Genomic DNA, 18,451 nt, shown 5'->3' on the forward strand with positions numbered 1-18,451 from the left:
ATTAATAATAAAATTGGATATGAATTGTAAAACCAGTCATTCCAACCTTGATTATTACTTGAGTAACAGATCCCACTTTCCCTTGGACAAAAGCAAGCCTTGTATGTGTTTCTTTCACTCCTCTCTCTCTCTTTCTTTTAATCGCAATATTCAGTCACAGAACCACTTCTACGGAAAAATTATCCATCTCTACCAATAATAACACTTCGGTGAGTAGACAATTACTAATTAATTAAAATAATGACTGTTAATTGACTAAAAAACTGTTAAAACAATCTGGTTGCTTTTTGTTAAATTTTGCTCTTACTATAAACGGTTTTGGAATCATATGTTTACAGTCTGTTTCCAAGTGAATGACAAACAAAATGAGCCTAAAATCTCACTTACCGGTGCTGAACGGTTACTTATTGCAGTGCTGGACGGCCTCAAAGAGATTATTGGTGTTTGACCATAGGCTTTAAGATGGTAAGGACGGATTCAGATGTTTATAGTTGACATTCCTTCGAAATGTATTCCATACCAGCATACAGCTGTACTACCGACTATTGGTGATGTATAAAAAACTGATGATGACAGCAGCCAAAAACGTATTGAAATGAAAAAAATTACACTCGACAGATTATGATTCGCGTTCAACTGGAGATTTTGAATTGATTTAACCGCCTTAAGCTTACCCGAGAAGCCTTGAAATTATGATTGTCATTTAAAATTTACTATCTTACTAAAATTTCAATGTTTTAACAATTTTTAATCAATTGGCGGTTTTAAAATATTAATGATCGAAAGATTGCATTGTGAATTTAAAGGTTAATTAGATTTTATGAGTACTTTTTCCACTAGCATCAACTAATTCTTAAATATTTTTTATCTCTTCAGTTCTTTAGATAAATCATCTGTTGGAGATAATTGTGTCCACCGAGATGAAAGATATTCAATTTTTCAATCAACTCAGTGATAGAGGCTGTCAATGGCAAGAATGTACACTTTTGATGGTTCGTATTGGCTCATCACTTTTTCAGATTCATTTGCGATATGACAAACTAACGCTATATTCTTATCTTTCAGCCTGCTGTATCAGTTGGTAATGTTGGACAATTAGCTGTTGACCTTTTAGTTACAACATTGATTTGGGAAAGAAAAGTGAAATTAGTTGGGCGCATATTTTCAACAGCACTGAAAAGCGTTTCTGGTCCTAATGCTTATCAATTTGATGACGATAGTCCTATCATGACTACTTGTGAAGGTATGAGATATCATAAATTCCAGCCTTGCAAATTTTCTGAATATAATTAATGGTTATTATCCGATTTATAACAGTTTATGAGTCTGTAGATCACAAATTGGTAATCCTCCAATTAAGAGCCCCGCCATATAAAGTAAGAGTTAGCTGTTTTGAAGATTACATTGTTCATTATTTAATTATATTTTTTCTCTTTTTTCACGATAGGAACGAAGTAAACAATTCGTCGAAGAGTTATCTAAATGGATTGGGGAAGAAAAATTTAAATTGGCCATTTGTTTATCATCAAGCTTCTCTCAGTATCTTTCACCTCAAATTTTCGACAAAGAATCTAAGCCTATTCGATATATTTCCACTAATATACTTAAAGAAAATAGTCCTTCTATTTTATCTGACCAGTTGAAGGTTACAGAATTAAAAGAAGAATCTGAAAATGATGAAGAGCTGAGCATTTCTGCTATAGTCGGCGGTGGCCTTACTAAAACATTATATCAATACTGGTAATTACTGAATTTAACTGATTTTGAGCGTCACCGACTCTGAACTAAACTCAATTTATTTTAATTTACAGGCAAAAAGAGAATGTACCAGGACTTTTATTGGTAATTTTTTGCTCTGAAGGTGATAATACTCCTGAAGCTATGGAGATATTAGAAACCGCGAATAAGATTATCAAAGTTAAAGAGGTAAATTGAAATTATTCATTCTAAAGTTCCGGGTTAATTAATTGATTATGTTTTTATGTTACAGCCAATCACCAGCTCAAAGCCTCAAAATCGTTGGAAAACACCAATTTCTTGGATGCAAATATTTGGCGGAGCCATTCCTAATAACCTTTTTTAAGCAACATCCAATATTTCAATTGTTTAACCCAGAGAGCCAGGTCACTTAAAACTGAAGCGTAGATGTTCTAATCATAGTACTCTTAAGTACTAAAATGATATTCTTCAGGCAGAAATGTAGACTTTTTCGATACCGTTCCGTTTATTATTAAAAAAAGTTCCATAATCCTTTTTCGCACCTTGGCCATTGTGAAATCTTGAGAATTAAGAAAATTAATTCATCGACTGAAGTACATTCAATCGACCTATGGCTCAAATTGGTTTATTGACAGTTTAGTTTCAACATTAGATTATTGGACTCAAATAATCTGTGTTCTATCCAAATCAGCTTGTTGAAATTTTAAAATCACATGACAGTTGTTAACTTATAAATTTAGAAGCTTACAATTTGTGCCTTGGATCCCTGATAAATATCGTGATTCCATATTTGTTGCTGAATTTGAGTATACATTTCGATCTTAAAATTGGAAATCTCGATTGTCCAACTGTATAAAATCCCTTTGCGTTTACTCAAAATCAATATTGACATAACTTTCTACTCTTTCTATTCGGTTAAAATGTTTAAGATAGATTTTTTCCTGTTTAAAATACAATAATTGAAGTATCGATGCTGTTACATTGTTACTGTAACACACAAATTTTTGACTTACTCCTGAGTAATTCATTACCAGGATCAGATTTTTATGCATTTCGCGTTTCTTTGCCATACACTTGTTTTTACAACTGTCAATAATGACTGAGATAATTTGATGAATAAATGAAAAATATAATAAATGTAATTTGATAAGAAGAAATGTTTGAAGAAAAATGAAACAATTGATAGTTTGAAATATGTAATATCGAAAATAATATAAAAAATTGAAAAACTAACAGAAAGCATATTTACATGAATGGTTTAAAGTTCATAATGATAAATTAAATTGATTTCTCGAGTTCCTTATTGAATGGTTAATGATATGTAATGGCTCTGTCGATACAAATTTGTCTTAAACACCCATCAAATATGGGAGATTAACAATTTTTTGGCTAAGCAGTGCCGCATGTAATAAAATTCTTTGACGATACAATCCTTATCAAGGGATATATGAGGTAGATCCATTGCCATCTGTTTACCGTTTAGATTGTAATACAAGCGAATTGTACGATTATGTTTTTCAGTCAGATGTTGAATAAAATCGAGGGATTTTCGAGCATCAGCTCAGACCAACTTTTCAACATGGTAAACAAAAGATTCGGAAATTATCACGCAAAGCTTAGTGTTTTAATATGGGATATCGCATTAGTCCTCAACGAGTTCCATTCTTGTTCACATCCAGATTGCTGTGCAAATGAAATAAAGCTCATTATTGCATCAGTCGTAATTATTGGAGAATAGAATGCTTTAAACGAGGCTTTTCCTACATAGATTAGAACAAGATCACGCATATTGTAATTAACAGTTGACGTAGATACGATATGTTTATTTGATTTTAGCAACAGATAAGCACTTTCCGATGCAGGGCAAAAGTTCATAAATTCAAATCCATAAAATTCATCGCATCTATCCTTCTGAAATAAGGCTCATCTCCAGAATTTTAAGCTTCTCAAGCTTTGGTCCATTAAACATTCCCTCTGATCGACCTAATACAAGAATCAATACAATACAATTTTGAAATACAGAAAATGTGACAAATAGAATTTTATCAAAACAAAATCGGAACCTACCTTCATCATTGTAGATATTGAGTCTCTTTAGATTGGGGAAATATTCAGCATCATAACGGTAAGAATCCAGTTGATGAACCATTAGCTGAAGTTGCTTTTATTTACGGACAGGTCATATCTAAGTAAACATGGCCTTAGATAGTCATGGCAAGCATCTCGAGGTTTCTGCAGCGATCCATTATTTCCATCCAGAGATCCAGAGAAAAGTCAGCTTGTTTTTATTTCCAGCCTTTCAATTTTCGAGCATCGGCCGAAAATTAACAAAGCGTCTTTCTTTTCAATTTCAGCTGGCTACTGTTGAGAAAGGGAAACTAATTATGCTTACTGTAATCGATCATTCCACCGGGTCGAGTCCACCTAAGAGTAATACTCTTTGCCCAATAACCAAATAACTCAACACCTGTATGCTAACCAAACTAGTGAACAACTTCGAAGCGACAGCCATCTACTATGGAAAGTTCAATTACGACTGAGGAGCCTTACACAGAGATTCAATTTACGATAAAATTAAAAGAAACACAGAAAGAGTTCAACCTACTCTCAATCTGTCTCTATCAATAATTACTCGGAATGAGATAAAATATTTCTTGCTGGCAGATTACAAATTAAATTTGAAATTGATTGAGCAACAATAAAAGATTCTACACTCGGAACTTAATTAATTAATCAACAGTTGATGGTTGCAACAAAATCTCTAGTTTAAACTCTAGTCTATTACAGTGATGTGCCAGATAATGGGAATAGGTGGGAATAGCTTATTGAAAATAGTAAACATATGTTTCTACTCAGGGACCGTTGAAAAAAATTATTCCCATTATCTGGCACATCACTGTAGAATCAAATTTGCCAGAGAAATTAAATTTCAAAATTAAAAAGTGAATGAATCATAGACCTTTGTTAATTACTAATTTAGAGTCAAAGGTATTGAAAATGGTAAATTAATGAAGAAAAAAATAAATTAACTTACTTTCTTGAATAACAATTGAACACATCATCCAACTCATGAAGATTTTGAAAGATCAATATCAAACAATCGTCAGGTAACTTGTGAATTGACATGATTGAAGTTAGACTTGGTCTTTCAGTACAAAAATTAAATGAAAAAAATAAATTAAATAAGAAAAGAAAGTTGAAAATTTAAATTGAATGAAGACACTTGGAAACAGAATTGAAGAGAAGGAATTCGAGCGACGAAAAAATGATCAGAAAAAGGGCAAAAATATTGACAATGAGTGAATTTTAAATGCCAAGGCAAAGCTCGATATTTTGTGCTTTGTGTATACCGAGTATAACCAGCCGAACACTGAGGTGGATCGACTTTGGGTAATTGACGTTCACATCGATATGAGCCAAGTCTCCAACATTGAATGACAAACAGGAGGCTCAAGCACGCATTTATCGATATTAATACATTGATTTACTTCTGGTTAATCCTGGTGGACAAAGAGCTTGTGATGATGAATACTGATTGAATCTTGTTAGCTGATCAACTGGCTTATTAGTGCAATTGTACGAGTCAGGTTGACTGTTACAACTTTGCCATGGTGCACAAGCTCTATAAACTCATTTATATTTAAACATGATGACCCGAAAGGAATCAACTTGTAACCTTGATTACATCGACATCTTTCGATTGACGTTTGAGTCTCGATAACCATTTTCATAGATGCCTTTTGTTTCTGATGTATCTGTTTCACGAGAATCATCCTTGGCGGATGTTGACTTTGCTTGACAGCATTCAGTAAAAGATTACATCCAATGGTTTGTAAAACTTGCTGTTAGTGAACATGATCTTCCTACTTCTCGTGCAATAGATCCCAATTTGCATGCTTGACAACATTCATAGAAAACACTTTAATGTTCAGTGTAACAAGGAAAGCTAATGGACGGGATACACTTTTCGGTTGGTGATTGAGCCAGTGATTTACCTAGGTCACAATTGACTGATTGATGACGAGAAGAGCAACAGAGGCTATCTCTTGTATCATCAAATCTAGGTAAAAGAGCTGGGTCACTTGTTGATCATTCAACTGGAGGCTAACGATCTGCAAAATCTTGTCCTAGTTTAAAGCAATCGATAATTGTCTTGTCATAATCTACAAAGATCGGTTTACTGGATAAAAGGTTACAATTAATCTATCATCAACAGGAATAAATAACTCTAACAAATTAACAATAATGGTTACTATTTGGGTTTACCTTGTGCTAAATAGCCTAACGAGTAACAGATCCCACTTTCCCTTGGACAAAAGCAAGCCTTGTATGTGTTTCTTTCACTCCTCTCTCTCTTTTTTTAATCGCAATATTCAGTCACAGAACCACTTCTACGGAAAAATTATCCATCTCGGACAATTACTAATTAATTGAAATAATGACTGTTAAAAAATCTAACCCAAAATACAAGCAGACCAACCATTCCAAAAGCATTGATTAAAACTAAACTCTCTCTTTGAACCAGGATTTTGATCAGCTTAAAAGTTAAGCTTCATCATTTGACAAATGAACACAACTCAGAAGATTATTAGTCGTTATGATTTTGTCTATTACTTTGAACCTGTCTCATTCAAGTTTAATAGGTGTTATGAAGCAAAGTATTGATTACTCAGAGACTACAAATTATTATCTGATAAGTTTTATTGGGATCAATGACAAACAAATGATGGACAAACCAATGTCTAGTTGAACAGTAAAAATGAAATCAAAATCAAATACAATACCCAATGGTATAGCAATTGGTACTATCATAAAGATTATGCATGAAACCCATTAAATTATCATCATTTGTACCAAGCTGAGTATTCTAGGAAACATTAAAAATACTAAATATTGGAATATCGTGATCTCTATTTTTCATTAGACTCTTAATCACCCAAAATTCAATATGAATTCAATCAAAACCCTTTAGCCTGAAAGCAATAGTAATTCAAATAATCTTTGTTATCTACAATTTTCACTTTAACAATAACGAAGATTGATAATAAAGATATTTTGTACCAATATCTTGAATCCAATCCAATGAGTGTTTCAATGTGAAAATAAAAACTCAAATTCCTGTAATCTTCCATATTTTATCGTCTAATAATTCATAAATAAACGAGCTGACAATTTAACAGATGTAAATCCTATGCATTTCCAGTATTAAATATTAAATGAATCATCTTGAAATCTTGAAATAAATCAAGATTGGTAAAATGGTTAAGGTGAAAATTGTGCTGCAAAGTAGAGGTCAAACATGATTGACTCTATGTAAAAAAAGCAAATGTAAAGATAGTTGAGATTAGTTCTGTGAAAAACGGATGATGATGAGGATGATGAGGAGGGAAAGATGTTTCAGTTTAACAAGTTGCTCAGCAAGATTGTGAGTGAGCGAATGATAAGTGAGATTGAAGATCAGCTTGGAGAAGCAAAAAGTTGTTTCAGTGTTCAATGATATACACTTGCAGAAACACTAAACATTTACCAATACATTTTACTTTCAATTAATAATGCATTTCAAGTTAATTTAACCACAATGTTTCTTAATTTCAGTTTGTCATTCCAAGTTGTGTTTAAATTTAAATTTGTAAAAAGTCCCTCAATTTGCTGATGCATTTGTGACTAACAATTTTGTGACTTCTGCAATCAGTTTGTGTCCAATATTTTTGATTTATCTTGTGATTCCATATTGATTGTTCAGGATTTAATACAACACCAATGCAATTAAACAAATTGACTTTAAAACTGGAACCTTAAATTGTGTTATTTCATTATTACATTGGATATTTCATCAAAGATCAACTTTCAAACATCACAATCAGGTTTGTTTACCTTTTTTGTCTCTCTCTCTCTCCAACCAATGTAATCAACTGATAATGACAACTACCAATTTAAACTCAAGATAATTGAGTTAATCATTATCTTAATAAGTTTAATTATCTTTAAAAAGAAACAAGAATTATTTGAGAATCATTGAACTCAACATTTTCTGGTACAGAATATTGTTTAATAAGTGAAACTGAATGATCCTAACCAACCATTGATTTAATGTTGAGCAAATTTTTAAAACATTACCATAAGGTTAGTGAATATTTGATTAATTAAATCGTCTTTTAGCTGTTTGAATTAATTGAATGATTTTGTGCATTTCATTTGAATCTGATTTTGTATTTCAATTTTTTGAATATTTCCATGAATCCAATTCTTGGTGTCAATCCTTTTCAATCAACTAAACAATTGCTTTTGATTCATCTGATTGCAACCATAACCAACTGATTGACCATTTTATAAAGCCTGTTAAACACTGACAATTGAATTAATAGTTAGATCGGTGAACAATTGAAGAAAATGTTGTTTCCCTAAAAAAAGACAATTAATTAAATTTCAACAATTTACTGACCATTCAATTGTTATACTGATTTATTGCGCTTTTCAGTGTTAAAAGTGTTTCCCTTGTTCATCACCTAATAATTGAATAATACAGTTAAACCTCAACAAGTGACTTTAATGGTAAAGATGGTCAATGATGATGTTAATGGAGCAAAATGATTATGCAGCCTTTGATTGTTGGTACGATTAAGGAACAATAATTGACGATAATTTAACTCCTAGAATAAAACAATCAGTTGATTAAGTTTAAAATTTATCCAAACACCTAAAAGCCTTGCTTCTCATCGTAACATGTTCAATGTAACATCTTTGAGAAGCCCTTTTCTGATGGTAGAAGATTTTTTTGACATGAAATGTGATTGTAATGATTGGTTGTGAATTGGTTTGATTGTAGCACCCAGTTATTTATTTTAGTTGCCAAAAAACGCTTACAATTGCGGTTTACACTCTTCCATCTTCACCATTATTATCATCATCATCATCCTAACTACTTTTTCCGTATCATTGGTTAGTTTCTCTCCCAACTTCACTGACTACTATTACTAGGTAAGAACTACTTTTTGTAAGAAGCTTCATCGACTAGATTTAAGCCATCAATGATGATGATAATGACCAATACATGATGAGGGAGAATTAAAATGATAGAGATTATCACAAAACAATCTTTCAATCTTTTTCACTCTATCAACTTGTTTATCAAACCCTCATCATCTCCATCATCCTCATGATTCAACTTGGACCCTGGAAATTTTTCCTCCAACCTGTTGAAGAAAAGGTTTTCACCAGGCGAAGAGCAAAAATCCTATTCAGTCTTTACATCTATTGGTAACTCCGTGACCTTACTTCATTTGACCCTCTTGTACTTAACCTTTCTCCTTTGATATAATACATTCCTTACATTATTATTTATCACTATTATTAGCTTCATCGAACAAGCTTTTCTCACCTTTTCTAGTATTTTTTTCAAAGGTAATTCAAAGAAGCTTAAAAATATGTTAAAACCTAATCTTTTAGAATCAAAATTGTTGGTACATTCAATCATCTTGGCAATCAAATTTTCCAAGATTCATTGGCAATCTCATTATCATCTATATTGACGTTGATTCATTGATATTTACATTGACAGTCTGCATCGATGTGATCATCATCTGGTGATCTCACATGAATAACTCAATGTTTATCCTTTCCGAATCAGATATTCACAGACTCTTCCATTGATTCCATCGACTCTATTGATTCAATTGATTCCACTGTCCAAATACATTAACTAATCAAGGTTAAATTGATTGTTTTTTTCTCGGTCACATTAATCATCAATTGGAAACAGTCAACAATCGATCCTTCAACACATTTTTCAAATGTAAATAGTGACACCAAATTTGATTTCCACATTGATTAATTGTTCCAAAATCCAGTTTCCTTCCAAGCCTAAATAACAATGAAAAAGAGTACATTTTAAACATTGAAAAATCAGTTGGATAAACGTTAATCAAAGTGACAGAAGCCAGTGAATATTTTGATAAAGGCAAAATAATCAAGTTATCATTTTTTAGAGATGAAAATGAGTTGCTATAAATTGTTGCATATCAAATTAAGGTAAACTGTTTGCTTTGATCAGATTTCAGCTCTAAGAGTCTGTTGTGTTCAACTCATCTTTTTGAGACATTTTTGCATAACAAATCATGACAAGATGATTACAAATGATTGGTCAATCATCAGGAATCAGGGAAAGAACAAGATTATCCTTGAAATAAAATGAAATAACTTTTCAAGTCAATGGTTACCATTAACATAGTAAAATCAATATAAGCTGTTAACTTTCATTTTAACAAGCAAATTTTTGTACTTAAAGACACTTAAAGTCCATAGTAGGCAAGAAAAGTTGAATAATTTTCATCTTCATCTTCATCCAGCTATTCATTGTATTGAAATATTATACAAAATGCTGTTGAAATAAAGTCAGGCTTTTCCAATCATGAAATATTCAACTTACTCTTTTTTTACAATCAACCACGAAGCAATTTGATATCTTTTGCGTTACTTCAAAGCAGAGGCAAAAAAAAGGCAATTGTAAAGATAATTTATTGTTATCTGTTTACCATAACTGAACAATTAATAAGTTAAAATAGTAATTTCAATTGCTTTTAACTTATTACAATTGCTCTTGTTTGTTGCATTTGAAGTTTTTTTTTTGCTGGTCAACACAATTGTTTTACAAATGAAACAAGATATACAAGATTTACGGTAAAACAGAGTGTGAGTTGAAAACAAGATGAGTAACTGGACTACCAATTAAAGCCGTGGTTAATTAGCTTAACTGTAATTAGTTGAATAAAAGTAAAAGAGAAGATGAAAATCAGTGGTTTCAAATGTTTATCATGTTGATGATAAATGATGTCTACTTAGAGGGAAAACCTTAAGGCACTTCAAAATATGGACCTGAATTATCTGCTAAAAAACATAAATTTTGTTTCAAACTGTTTTCTGTTTTCCTTTTTTTTACCAATAAATCTTGCTTTTTTTCATCTACATTTCTTGTCATTGGTAAAAATTAGACACCTTTTCAAGTCCAAGTTTGCTGTTTCATACAAAGATATCCAATGACTTAATCAAAAGATAGTAGCAACCCAAATCACAGCATGTCCTGGTTAGGCCCTTGGGTTATCGCCATGTGAAAGGTTATTTTGTTATTCAACAAGTCACTCATCTGATTGTCCCTTTTGAATGTAAAGCATATTCAACTGTAATGTCTCATTGTTTTCAATTTTATCCTGGAACCTGGAAAAGTGTCAAAAGTAACAATTAGTAAACATGAAAGACTCAATGACTATCATAAAATGCTAATTTAACTTACCAGTTTTACCTTTATTTACATGAGTAATCTGTTTTTTTAAACTTGTTTTGTTTTCTTCTTTTTTATCCTCTATTCTTCCTCATTTCATATTTCATTGGTTTTTATGAGCCATTGTTGGTTAACTCAGTATCCAATCCAGTAGTCATATTGACCAATCATTCACCCAACTGTTTAAAGGTAGCAAAATGATGATGCTGATGATGGTCATTTTCATGTTGATTTGTTTTCATGTTGATGGTGAACGTAAATTTCCAATTGAACAGGAAGAGAAACTGATGTTTCCCAAAGGATTAATAATCAACAGTTTTCTTATTAGTAAATTACCAATCATAAAATGAATCAACAGTAGCCATGATGGTGATGATAATTTCTGGAAACTTATCAACGAGTGGGAGTGTTCAATTCATCAACCGGAAAACTATGGTTCATCATTAAAATCAAATAGTGTTCAGTGGATGAACAAGTGTTTTGAAAGAAAAAAAGTATTTCTCCTTTTTTTTACCTTCCCTTCATGATTCGTCTTCACTTTTGCACTCTCTTATTAACTATAATCAGTTAATTTAAGATTAAATTATTATAATCACGAAAAATTTGAAGAGGTGTTGGTCTGAAATTGGACTAACAGCAACATCAACCTTTTGAGATTTGTTTAAGGATTCAAATTTTTCAATTGGCAATCAATAATGAACAGTTTTCACTCCATTTGTTGTGTATCCATTTTTGGCTTTTTTATTTCCGGAATTTGATACTCAGCAATCGTAGGGACATTGGTTATTCCAGTTTATCATGAGTCCAAATGAAATGGCTAGAAGTGAAAGAGGCAAAGAAAAGGAGAGTTAATGTCGATTTTAAATGCAATACAAACAAAAAGTGATTATCATGAATCAGCAATTGCAAGTGAATAAATGGAATTATTATTATCATTTTTTTATTCTTCTTCTCCTTTACTATTCAAATGAAATTAGATTCTTCAGTGAATATATTTTCTGTGAATGAGCAAATGATTGAGAGAGATTATTCAAAAAGCATTATCTCTTCAATAATAATTCTGTTAATTTCACTTAAAGATGAAATTTTTTAACTTACATGATAGCTGAGAGATTAAATTCCTTTGGTATATAAAAACCTGACGTAACTTGATGGAGGAAATTAAGATAACCTTATGAGGGAAAACAAGGAGAGGTTAAGAAGAGAGGAAAAAAGATTAAACAAAAAGTGAAAGGTAAAAGGATAGGAAGATGATCAGGATGAGGATGGTGATGAGAGTTGAGATGAAAGTTAAAGGAAAGTTGGTGATGAGGATGAGGCCAAGAACCTTGTTACTTTTACTTTGAGGATTGTTGATCATCAGGTTTAAATGTTGTTGCTAATCAACTTTTCATGATGATATTAAAAATAAATTGACCCAAGGCAATAACGGATTGCCCTTTCATTTGTGACAGCTTTTAACCACTAGTCCAAGTCCAAATGATATTCTGGTAACAAATTATCTTTCCTTTCATTTTTTACATTTAGAGCCATTTTGATTAACGATCATCTTGCATTGTTGTATCTCTATTAATCAGTGAATCCAAATGTTGATTAATAGCATCAGGCAATTTGAAAAATGGTGAAAAGTTGAACAATCAAAGGTAATTTTAAATTGTTGTAATGTTGTAATGTTGTATTGCTTTTGTAAATATTACAATCAGTTGTTTAGGACCTTGGATTGGCGATATTAATCCATTCTTGACCTCGCTTTAAATAATGTAATTGTTGAATTAAAAATTCATATTTCCAAATATATATGAATAGATTATTGATATAAATGGATTTAATAGTTACACTCAAAGTGCCAGCTTGATCGATTTCTTTTCACTATCAACAGGTCATCATTGATTAACCAATATCCAACCTTATTTGGGTATTGTTTGTGTTTTAAATTCAATCTTTTCCAATCATTATAATTATCTTTAACAATTTGAAGGTTATTGCCAAAAAGATTGCCATTATTATTGTGAATTGACAGTTGCAATTGATTAGAGTACAGATGATATCCTCCATTTGATTAGCATCTTAAAGGATAGAAGAAAACAGAAAGAATCAATTGTAATTAGCAATCATTTCAATATCGCCCAATGTATCAACTAACCTTAAACTGGAATTGTTGATCTTGATTGATTGTAATGCTTCAACATATCCTTTTGGGGTAAATTAGTTGGTCAAATAGCTCTGATAATTTGGTTGCTTTTCAGGAAGATTATCTAGAATTAGAAGAATAAATTAGAAATATTGGGTGAAAACATTGAAACAAGTTGTCCATGATTGTCATCGTTATTCAACTGAAAGCACATTTATTAATCAATAAACGTTTTTATTGAGTTCATTAACTCAACATAACTTGAAATTATATTGGCCATTACAGCATCCAAGGTGGTCTAAAAGAGGCTATCAAAATGTTCAACAACAATTATCGCTAAATTACTTGTTGAATGGCTAAAACTATCAACAGAGAGGACAATTCTGAAATATTTTTGTATCAATTGCAACAAATGTAATCTTTAAATTAAATGACAATTTGAGGTTAAAAGCAGCAGCACCTAAGATTACAAATTCAATTGAAATATACATGCAAGTAATTGAATGATATGGTAACCTTTAACAAGTTGACCGTTGATTAGAGTTAACACTAACAGTAGTAATACATTAATAATAGGCTATGAAAGTCATTAGCTGTACTAAATTGTAATCATGTTGAATTGGATTAGGTACAATTCAATTTACCATGAGAAAATTGTTAACTTTGATAAAACGTCTTACTTACCAGTAATATTTTTTTCTCAGGCTTAATTGATAATGATGATATAAAATTTCAATGTGATGGTAAGACGTGCATGTAAATCAGTTGAAAAGTAATAAACGAGGTAACAATCATACTAAACCATGAGTCCAACAATCAGATAAATTGTTAGTTAAAAGTAAATTAATTTTTGGTGTGTTGATATATGTATATTAGCCTTAGTCCAACGGTTATCAAAAGTTAGTGACCTGAGTAATTTAGACAATAGATAGTGTGTAATCCAACGGCAAATCAGGTTTTTTTTCTGTAAAATTTAACGGGTAAACTGTAAATTGCATTGAGTTGAATAGTCAATGAGAGAAAAGTTCATGAAAAAAAAGGCTGAAAAAGAGAAAAGAAAAAAAAAGAGTTAGAATGTTGAATAAAAAGGAGATTTCTTTTGAAAGGTTATGATAAAGAGTAACCACTTTTTTCTTCTGTTGATAAAACATGTAAGAAACTTGCAGTCAACTTTACCTGTCTTTTATCTATTGAACCCAATCAGCTTGATCAACCTCTGTTCTGACCATGGTTCATTGATTATCTAAGCTAAAGCCAGGGTGGAAACAAAGAAGCCATCATCATCAGCACATTCAGTCCAATTCAACTTTCCTTGTCTATTCTTGCCTTTCCTTTTTTTTATGCTTTTTTCCAACATCTTTTTTCTCTGGTTTATCTTGTCTTCAAGGAGTAAAGAGTTAACTTTGCTTGTCTTCATCATCTGCAATCAATTGTTTTCCTTGTTTTCCCTTCACAACGATTCAACATCATTTTGTATGTTGCTCTGCTTCACTTTGATTATCTGTAAACAGCTTAATCGATGATCACCAGCAGTGATGCGTTATCGTCCACTGGTTATCCCGTTGATTATTTAACAATTATTAGAGTTAAACATGTTTGACCAGACTATTGTTATATTCAATTCAATTGATATTGGAATAGCTCTTTTTTACTTTATCCAAACTCAAGTCTTAAGTTTACCATGAGAAGCATAATTTTCACCCGTTTTTCCAACACTTCCGCCTCAAATAGTTTGCATTAAACACCATTATTAACATCTTTTCATCTTCAAAAATCATTAATGATGAAAAAATTGAATATGTAGTAGGACCATAGCCACGAAAGGGTTGAAATAGGAAGATGTTTTAGTTACAGTTTTTACGCTTTTCCTGTAAAAGAAGAAACGATAAAAATTAGTTGAAAAATCCTTTTTGAATATTCAATATTCATAAATTAAAATAAATTGCTCAACCCATTAACAATCATCAATGCAATTAATTGAGATTATCCGCATAATGAACACCATGTAACAACGTTGGCTCTCATTTTGTTCACCATGACAATCTGTTGAGATCAAAGAAGAAAATGAAGTTATTAAAATATGATTAAGAATAAATCATTATTAAGATTAGTAAGGTTTAGATGAATCTGGTTGTTTGGTAAAGGAATTAAAGAGGATTAGCGATTGTTGGATGCTTAGTTAATTTCAAATTAAGATGAAACAGTTAGTCTAATTGAAGTTCAATGAGAAATTTAGTAAATTCAAGGTTTTCTGCATTGAATTACAGGGAAAATTGAATAGGGAAACTTTGGTGAAGGATGAGAACTGAAAAGGAGATGGAATTTAAATTAAGACAAATGTTGAATACACTCAGACAAGTTCGGAGAGTTGAGTGCATTTAAATAACAGTTGAACACTTTTAATTGTTATCCTTTCATTCTGGTCAAATAACATTCAGTGATGTTCCAATTTTACTCAGCATGTGAATAAAAAGTAAAAGTGTTTCGGTTGTTCATTATATCAACAAATTAGATGAAATAATTAATTGAATTTCTCTCACAATCATGAAAATTTAAATTAATATCATTATAACAATAACAAGTTACCTTCAGTTTGAATAAAATTTCAAACAAATAGTCAAGCAACGAAACCTTTTCATACCCTAAAGGTGTACAATTGAGATCCTAAAATTGAATATAACTTAAAAGATCAAGACAATTAAGAGAGAATCAATTTTCGTAATTGTAAATTTCATAATTTAAATGGAAATGTTTCTCGTTAAAAATCATAAATATACCTTGATCCATAACAAGGTCTTGAATCTTTCAAATGGGTAAAAATTATACATCGGGCAATGAATCTACTCAGTAATGTTCATCCGACACTTTCATTATTTCAGTACCATGATGATCATGTTTCATATCGGATTCTGTGAAGATAATTAGAAAGAAAAATGAGTTAGAAATGATTGATGGGAAAAGCTGCAGTTAATGCTATTGAATAAGTTTAAAACATCAAATCTTGATAATCTAAAGAGGAAAATTTTGGGTGATTCCTCATTTCTAGATAATCATGAATTTGAATTTATCACTGATTTGATCAGGTTTAAGATAGTAATGGTAAAAGAAAATTGCCCGAAAAAATGAGCAAAATTGAGGGAAACGGCACTCTTACATGGTTATTTCAGGATACAAGATTCAACTTTTAGATGAGATTTTGTTATATCTTTATGTTGAAAAATCCGTTTTGTCTTTGATTATTTGCACCATCAAAATGATCCATTTCAATAGAAAAATTGATTCAATTTTTTTCCGGCATCAATCGGTCAAAATTTCGAGAAAGTGAATTGAGAAATCCTATTGATTATTCAATTTTTTGATTTAACCAATCGTTGATTTGCCTGATTTGTTGAAATACTTTGCCTTTTGATTGTCAATCATCACCAGTCAAAAGAAACATGATAAAGAAACAGGAAAACTCAATCCAAATGGGGCTACATTTTTTGAGCTTTTCAATTAAAATCATCTCAGCATAATCAATTTGGACTGATTTTTATCTCATCAATTTCATGATATTTTTCAAGTTGTCTTGCTAGATGAAAGAAAGAGAGAGAGAAAAAATGAATTTATTAGGTGCAAATTGATGGCTAATTTTGAATAATTTGGAGTGAAAAAGGTAAAAGTGTAATCAATAACCACATGATCAACTTTAAGGTAAAGGATATTAACAGTAACCAAGTTCACTGTTGGCCCTTAATAATTATGACGATGGTAATAATAAAAGTAATAATAATGATAATGATGATCTGGACATAATAAAACGATGCATCATGTTCATTGAATTAATTTCATTTCCCAAAAAACAGTTCAACCAAAGTTGATTCATCAAAAGCCTTGAAACTCATGTCTTTTCATACCTGTTTTAAATAATAATCCTAGCTTCAACATTTAACCACTGTTATGCGGAAATAAATGTAATCATTAGCAAAAGATATCATGGTCAGGAGAAGGACGAAGCAAGTAATAGATTCTGTGAACAAGTATAAGTGATCTGCCATTACAACCTCAGGGCTAAAATAAACTTTTACTTTTCAACATAAACTCTGTTTATACTAACCATCTTTCATGTTATTTGATGATTTCAATGGGAAACCTTTTTTTTCATTATCTATTGGAGACTATTCACCTTTTAGATTCCGCTATTGACCATCTTTCTGCTTGACATTGCTTGTTGATTTTTCTGGCCTTTTTTCTGCATCATCATCTTCATCAACAGCATCTCAATATTTTTTGTTGCTCCTTGTCTTATCCAAAGTTACGTTTTTTAGGGCTTATCTTCCTGTTGACCAGACGTAGCTTTTGTCTGAAATCTGCAAACAATAGAATCTGAAAAAGAAAAGAAATTTCAACTTACTCAAGTTGTTTGAATCTTATACATACAAAAAGACCAGAGAAACAAAACAAGCTAGGTCAAGTTTCATGATTGTTAATAGATTTTCAACTTACTTTTCTTCTATCCATAGATTTGATAATAAACAGAAAATAAAAAGAAACATTATGTTGCTAATCAGTGCCAAATGATTAATGGATAATGGTTTAACCATTACCCAGAATGAGATATAAAAACGGTTTTCAAGGGTTACCAGAATGTAAACAAATGGAGCTTCCTTATCTTTCTTGGTTGCATTGGCAACATGATAAGCTTTTTATTAACGGTTAAATAACTTGCCAGTGATTGGTTAATTCAAATTTAAACACAATTAAAATAAACAATTAATTGAAAAACTGAAATTACTAATAGTGAAAAATTAATGATATTTTTGTAAACAATTTAACAACAAATGTAAATTAATCCAGTGAAAATGAGAAACAATAATTATGCCAATCCTTAGATGTTGAAAGACTTAACGTTGGATAAAACTAAACAGCATAAAGGGCAGCTTTCAATGGAAACCCAAACATTAAGTGTATATTTAAGGGTAAAAGCATGAAATTGTTTTGCTGTTAATTTTGCCCAATTAGAGTTGATTTAAGTTTGGCCTCTTCATTCAAGATTAAAGGTAAAGTTATTAAGTTAAAACAATTAACTTTTCAGGAGGAAGGTTAAGGTGATTTAGAGTTGGAAGAAAAACTATATAAATCAAGTGAAGAATTGGAAGGAATATAATTAAGATGTGTAATTCACTTGGCTAATAAATTACAATAGGAGAAGGCCTAAGAAGTTGATTTACATTATTAAAATGATGATAACTCCAACTAACCATAATAACAATAGTAAATTAAAATAGGTAAATAATCAGTTGCTGAGATTGGATATGTTTAAATGTTAATAAAGGTTAATAATAACG

General features: G+C 31.0%; 2 protein-coding genes and 2 long non-coding RNA genes across 5 annotated transcripts in view; 2 read left to right on the plus strand and 2 right to left on the minus strand.

Moving 5' to 3' along the window:
* The first annotated feature begins 84 nt into the window (after positions 1–84).
* Positions 85–2,277, plus strand: LOC107371454 (proteasome assembly chaperone 2). Of its 2 annotated transcripts, XM_089269440.1 has the most exons (8): positions 85–209; positions 339–806; positions 877–992; positions 1,066–1,243; positions 1,318–1,376; positions 1,448–1,740; positions 1,812–1,926; positions 1,991–2,277. In XM_089269440.1, the coding sequence occupies exons 3-8, from the start codon at positions 921–923 to the stop codon at positions 2,081–2,083; spliced, it is 810 nt and encodes a 269-aa protein (XP_089125566.1). In that variant the 5' UTR covers positions 85–209; positions 339–806; positions 877–920; the 3' UTR covers positions 2,084–2,277. The 2 variants fall into 2 exon arrangements, with proteins under 2 accessions (XP_089125566.1, XP_015795027.1); XM_015939541.3 differs by lacking the exon at positions 339–806.
* A 1,237-nt stretch (positions 2,278–3,514) lies between these two features.
* Positions 3,515–3,926, minus strand: LOC107371456 (uncharacterized). The gene is made up of 2 exons (XR_001570816.3): positions 3,787–3,926; positions 3,515–3,702 (listed from the first exon to the last, which is right to left on the minus strand). It is a non-coding gene; the product is annotated as an uncharacterized LOC107371456 (long non-coding RNA).
* Positions 3,927–7,378: 3,452 nt separating this feature from the next.
* Positions 7,379–18,451, plus strand: part of Prosap (SH3 and multiple ankyrin repeat domains prosap) — a 29,967-nt gene continuing 18,894 nt past the window's right edge. The window contains exon 1 of the mRNA XM_015939261.3: positions 7,379–7,583. The gene's annotated coding sequence lies outside the window, so the exon portion shown is untranslated. The remainder of the gene's footprint in view (positions 7,584–18,451) is intronic.
* Positions 10,216–17,761, minus strand: LOC107371235 (uncharacterized). The gene is made up of 12 exons (XR_003084000.2): positions 17,610–17,761; positions 17,290–17,489; positions 16,279–16,695; positions 15,902–16,033; positions 15,076–15,167; positions 14,301–14,992; positions 13,809–14,165; positions 13,137–13,248; positions 12,321–13,059; positions 12,092–12,164; positions 11,006–11,810; positions 10,216–10,929 (listed from the first exon to the last, which is right to left on the minus strand). It is a non-coding gene; the product is annotated as an uncharacterized LOC107371235 (long non-coding RNA).

This window comes from Tetranychus urticae, chromosome 3 (genome assembly GCF_039701765.1).
Source record: "Tetranychus urticae isolate SD_2017Ah chromosome 3, NJAU_TeUrti_SD_1.0, whole genome shotgun sequence".
Lineage (NCBI taxonomy): Eukaryota > Metazoa > Arthropoda > Arachnida > Trombidiformes > Tetranychidae > Tetranychus > Tetranychus urticae.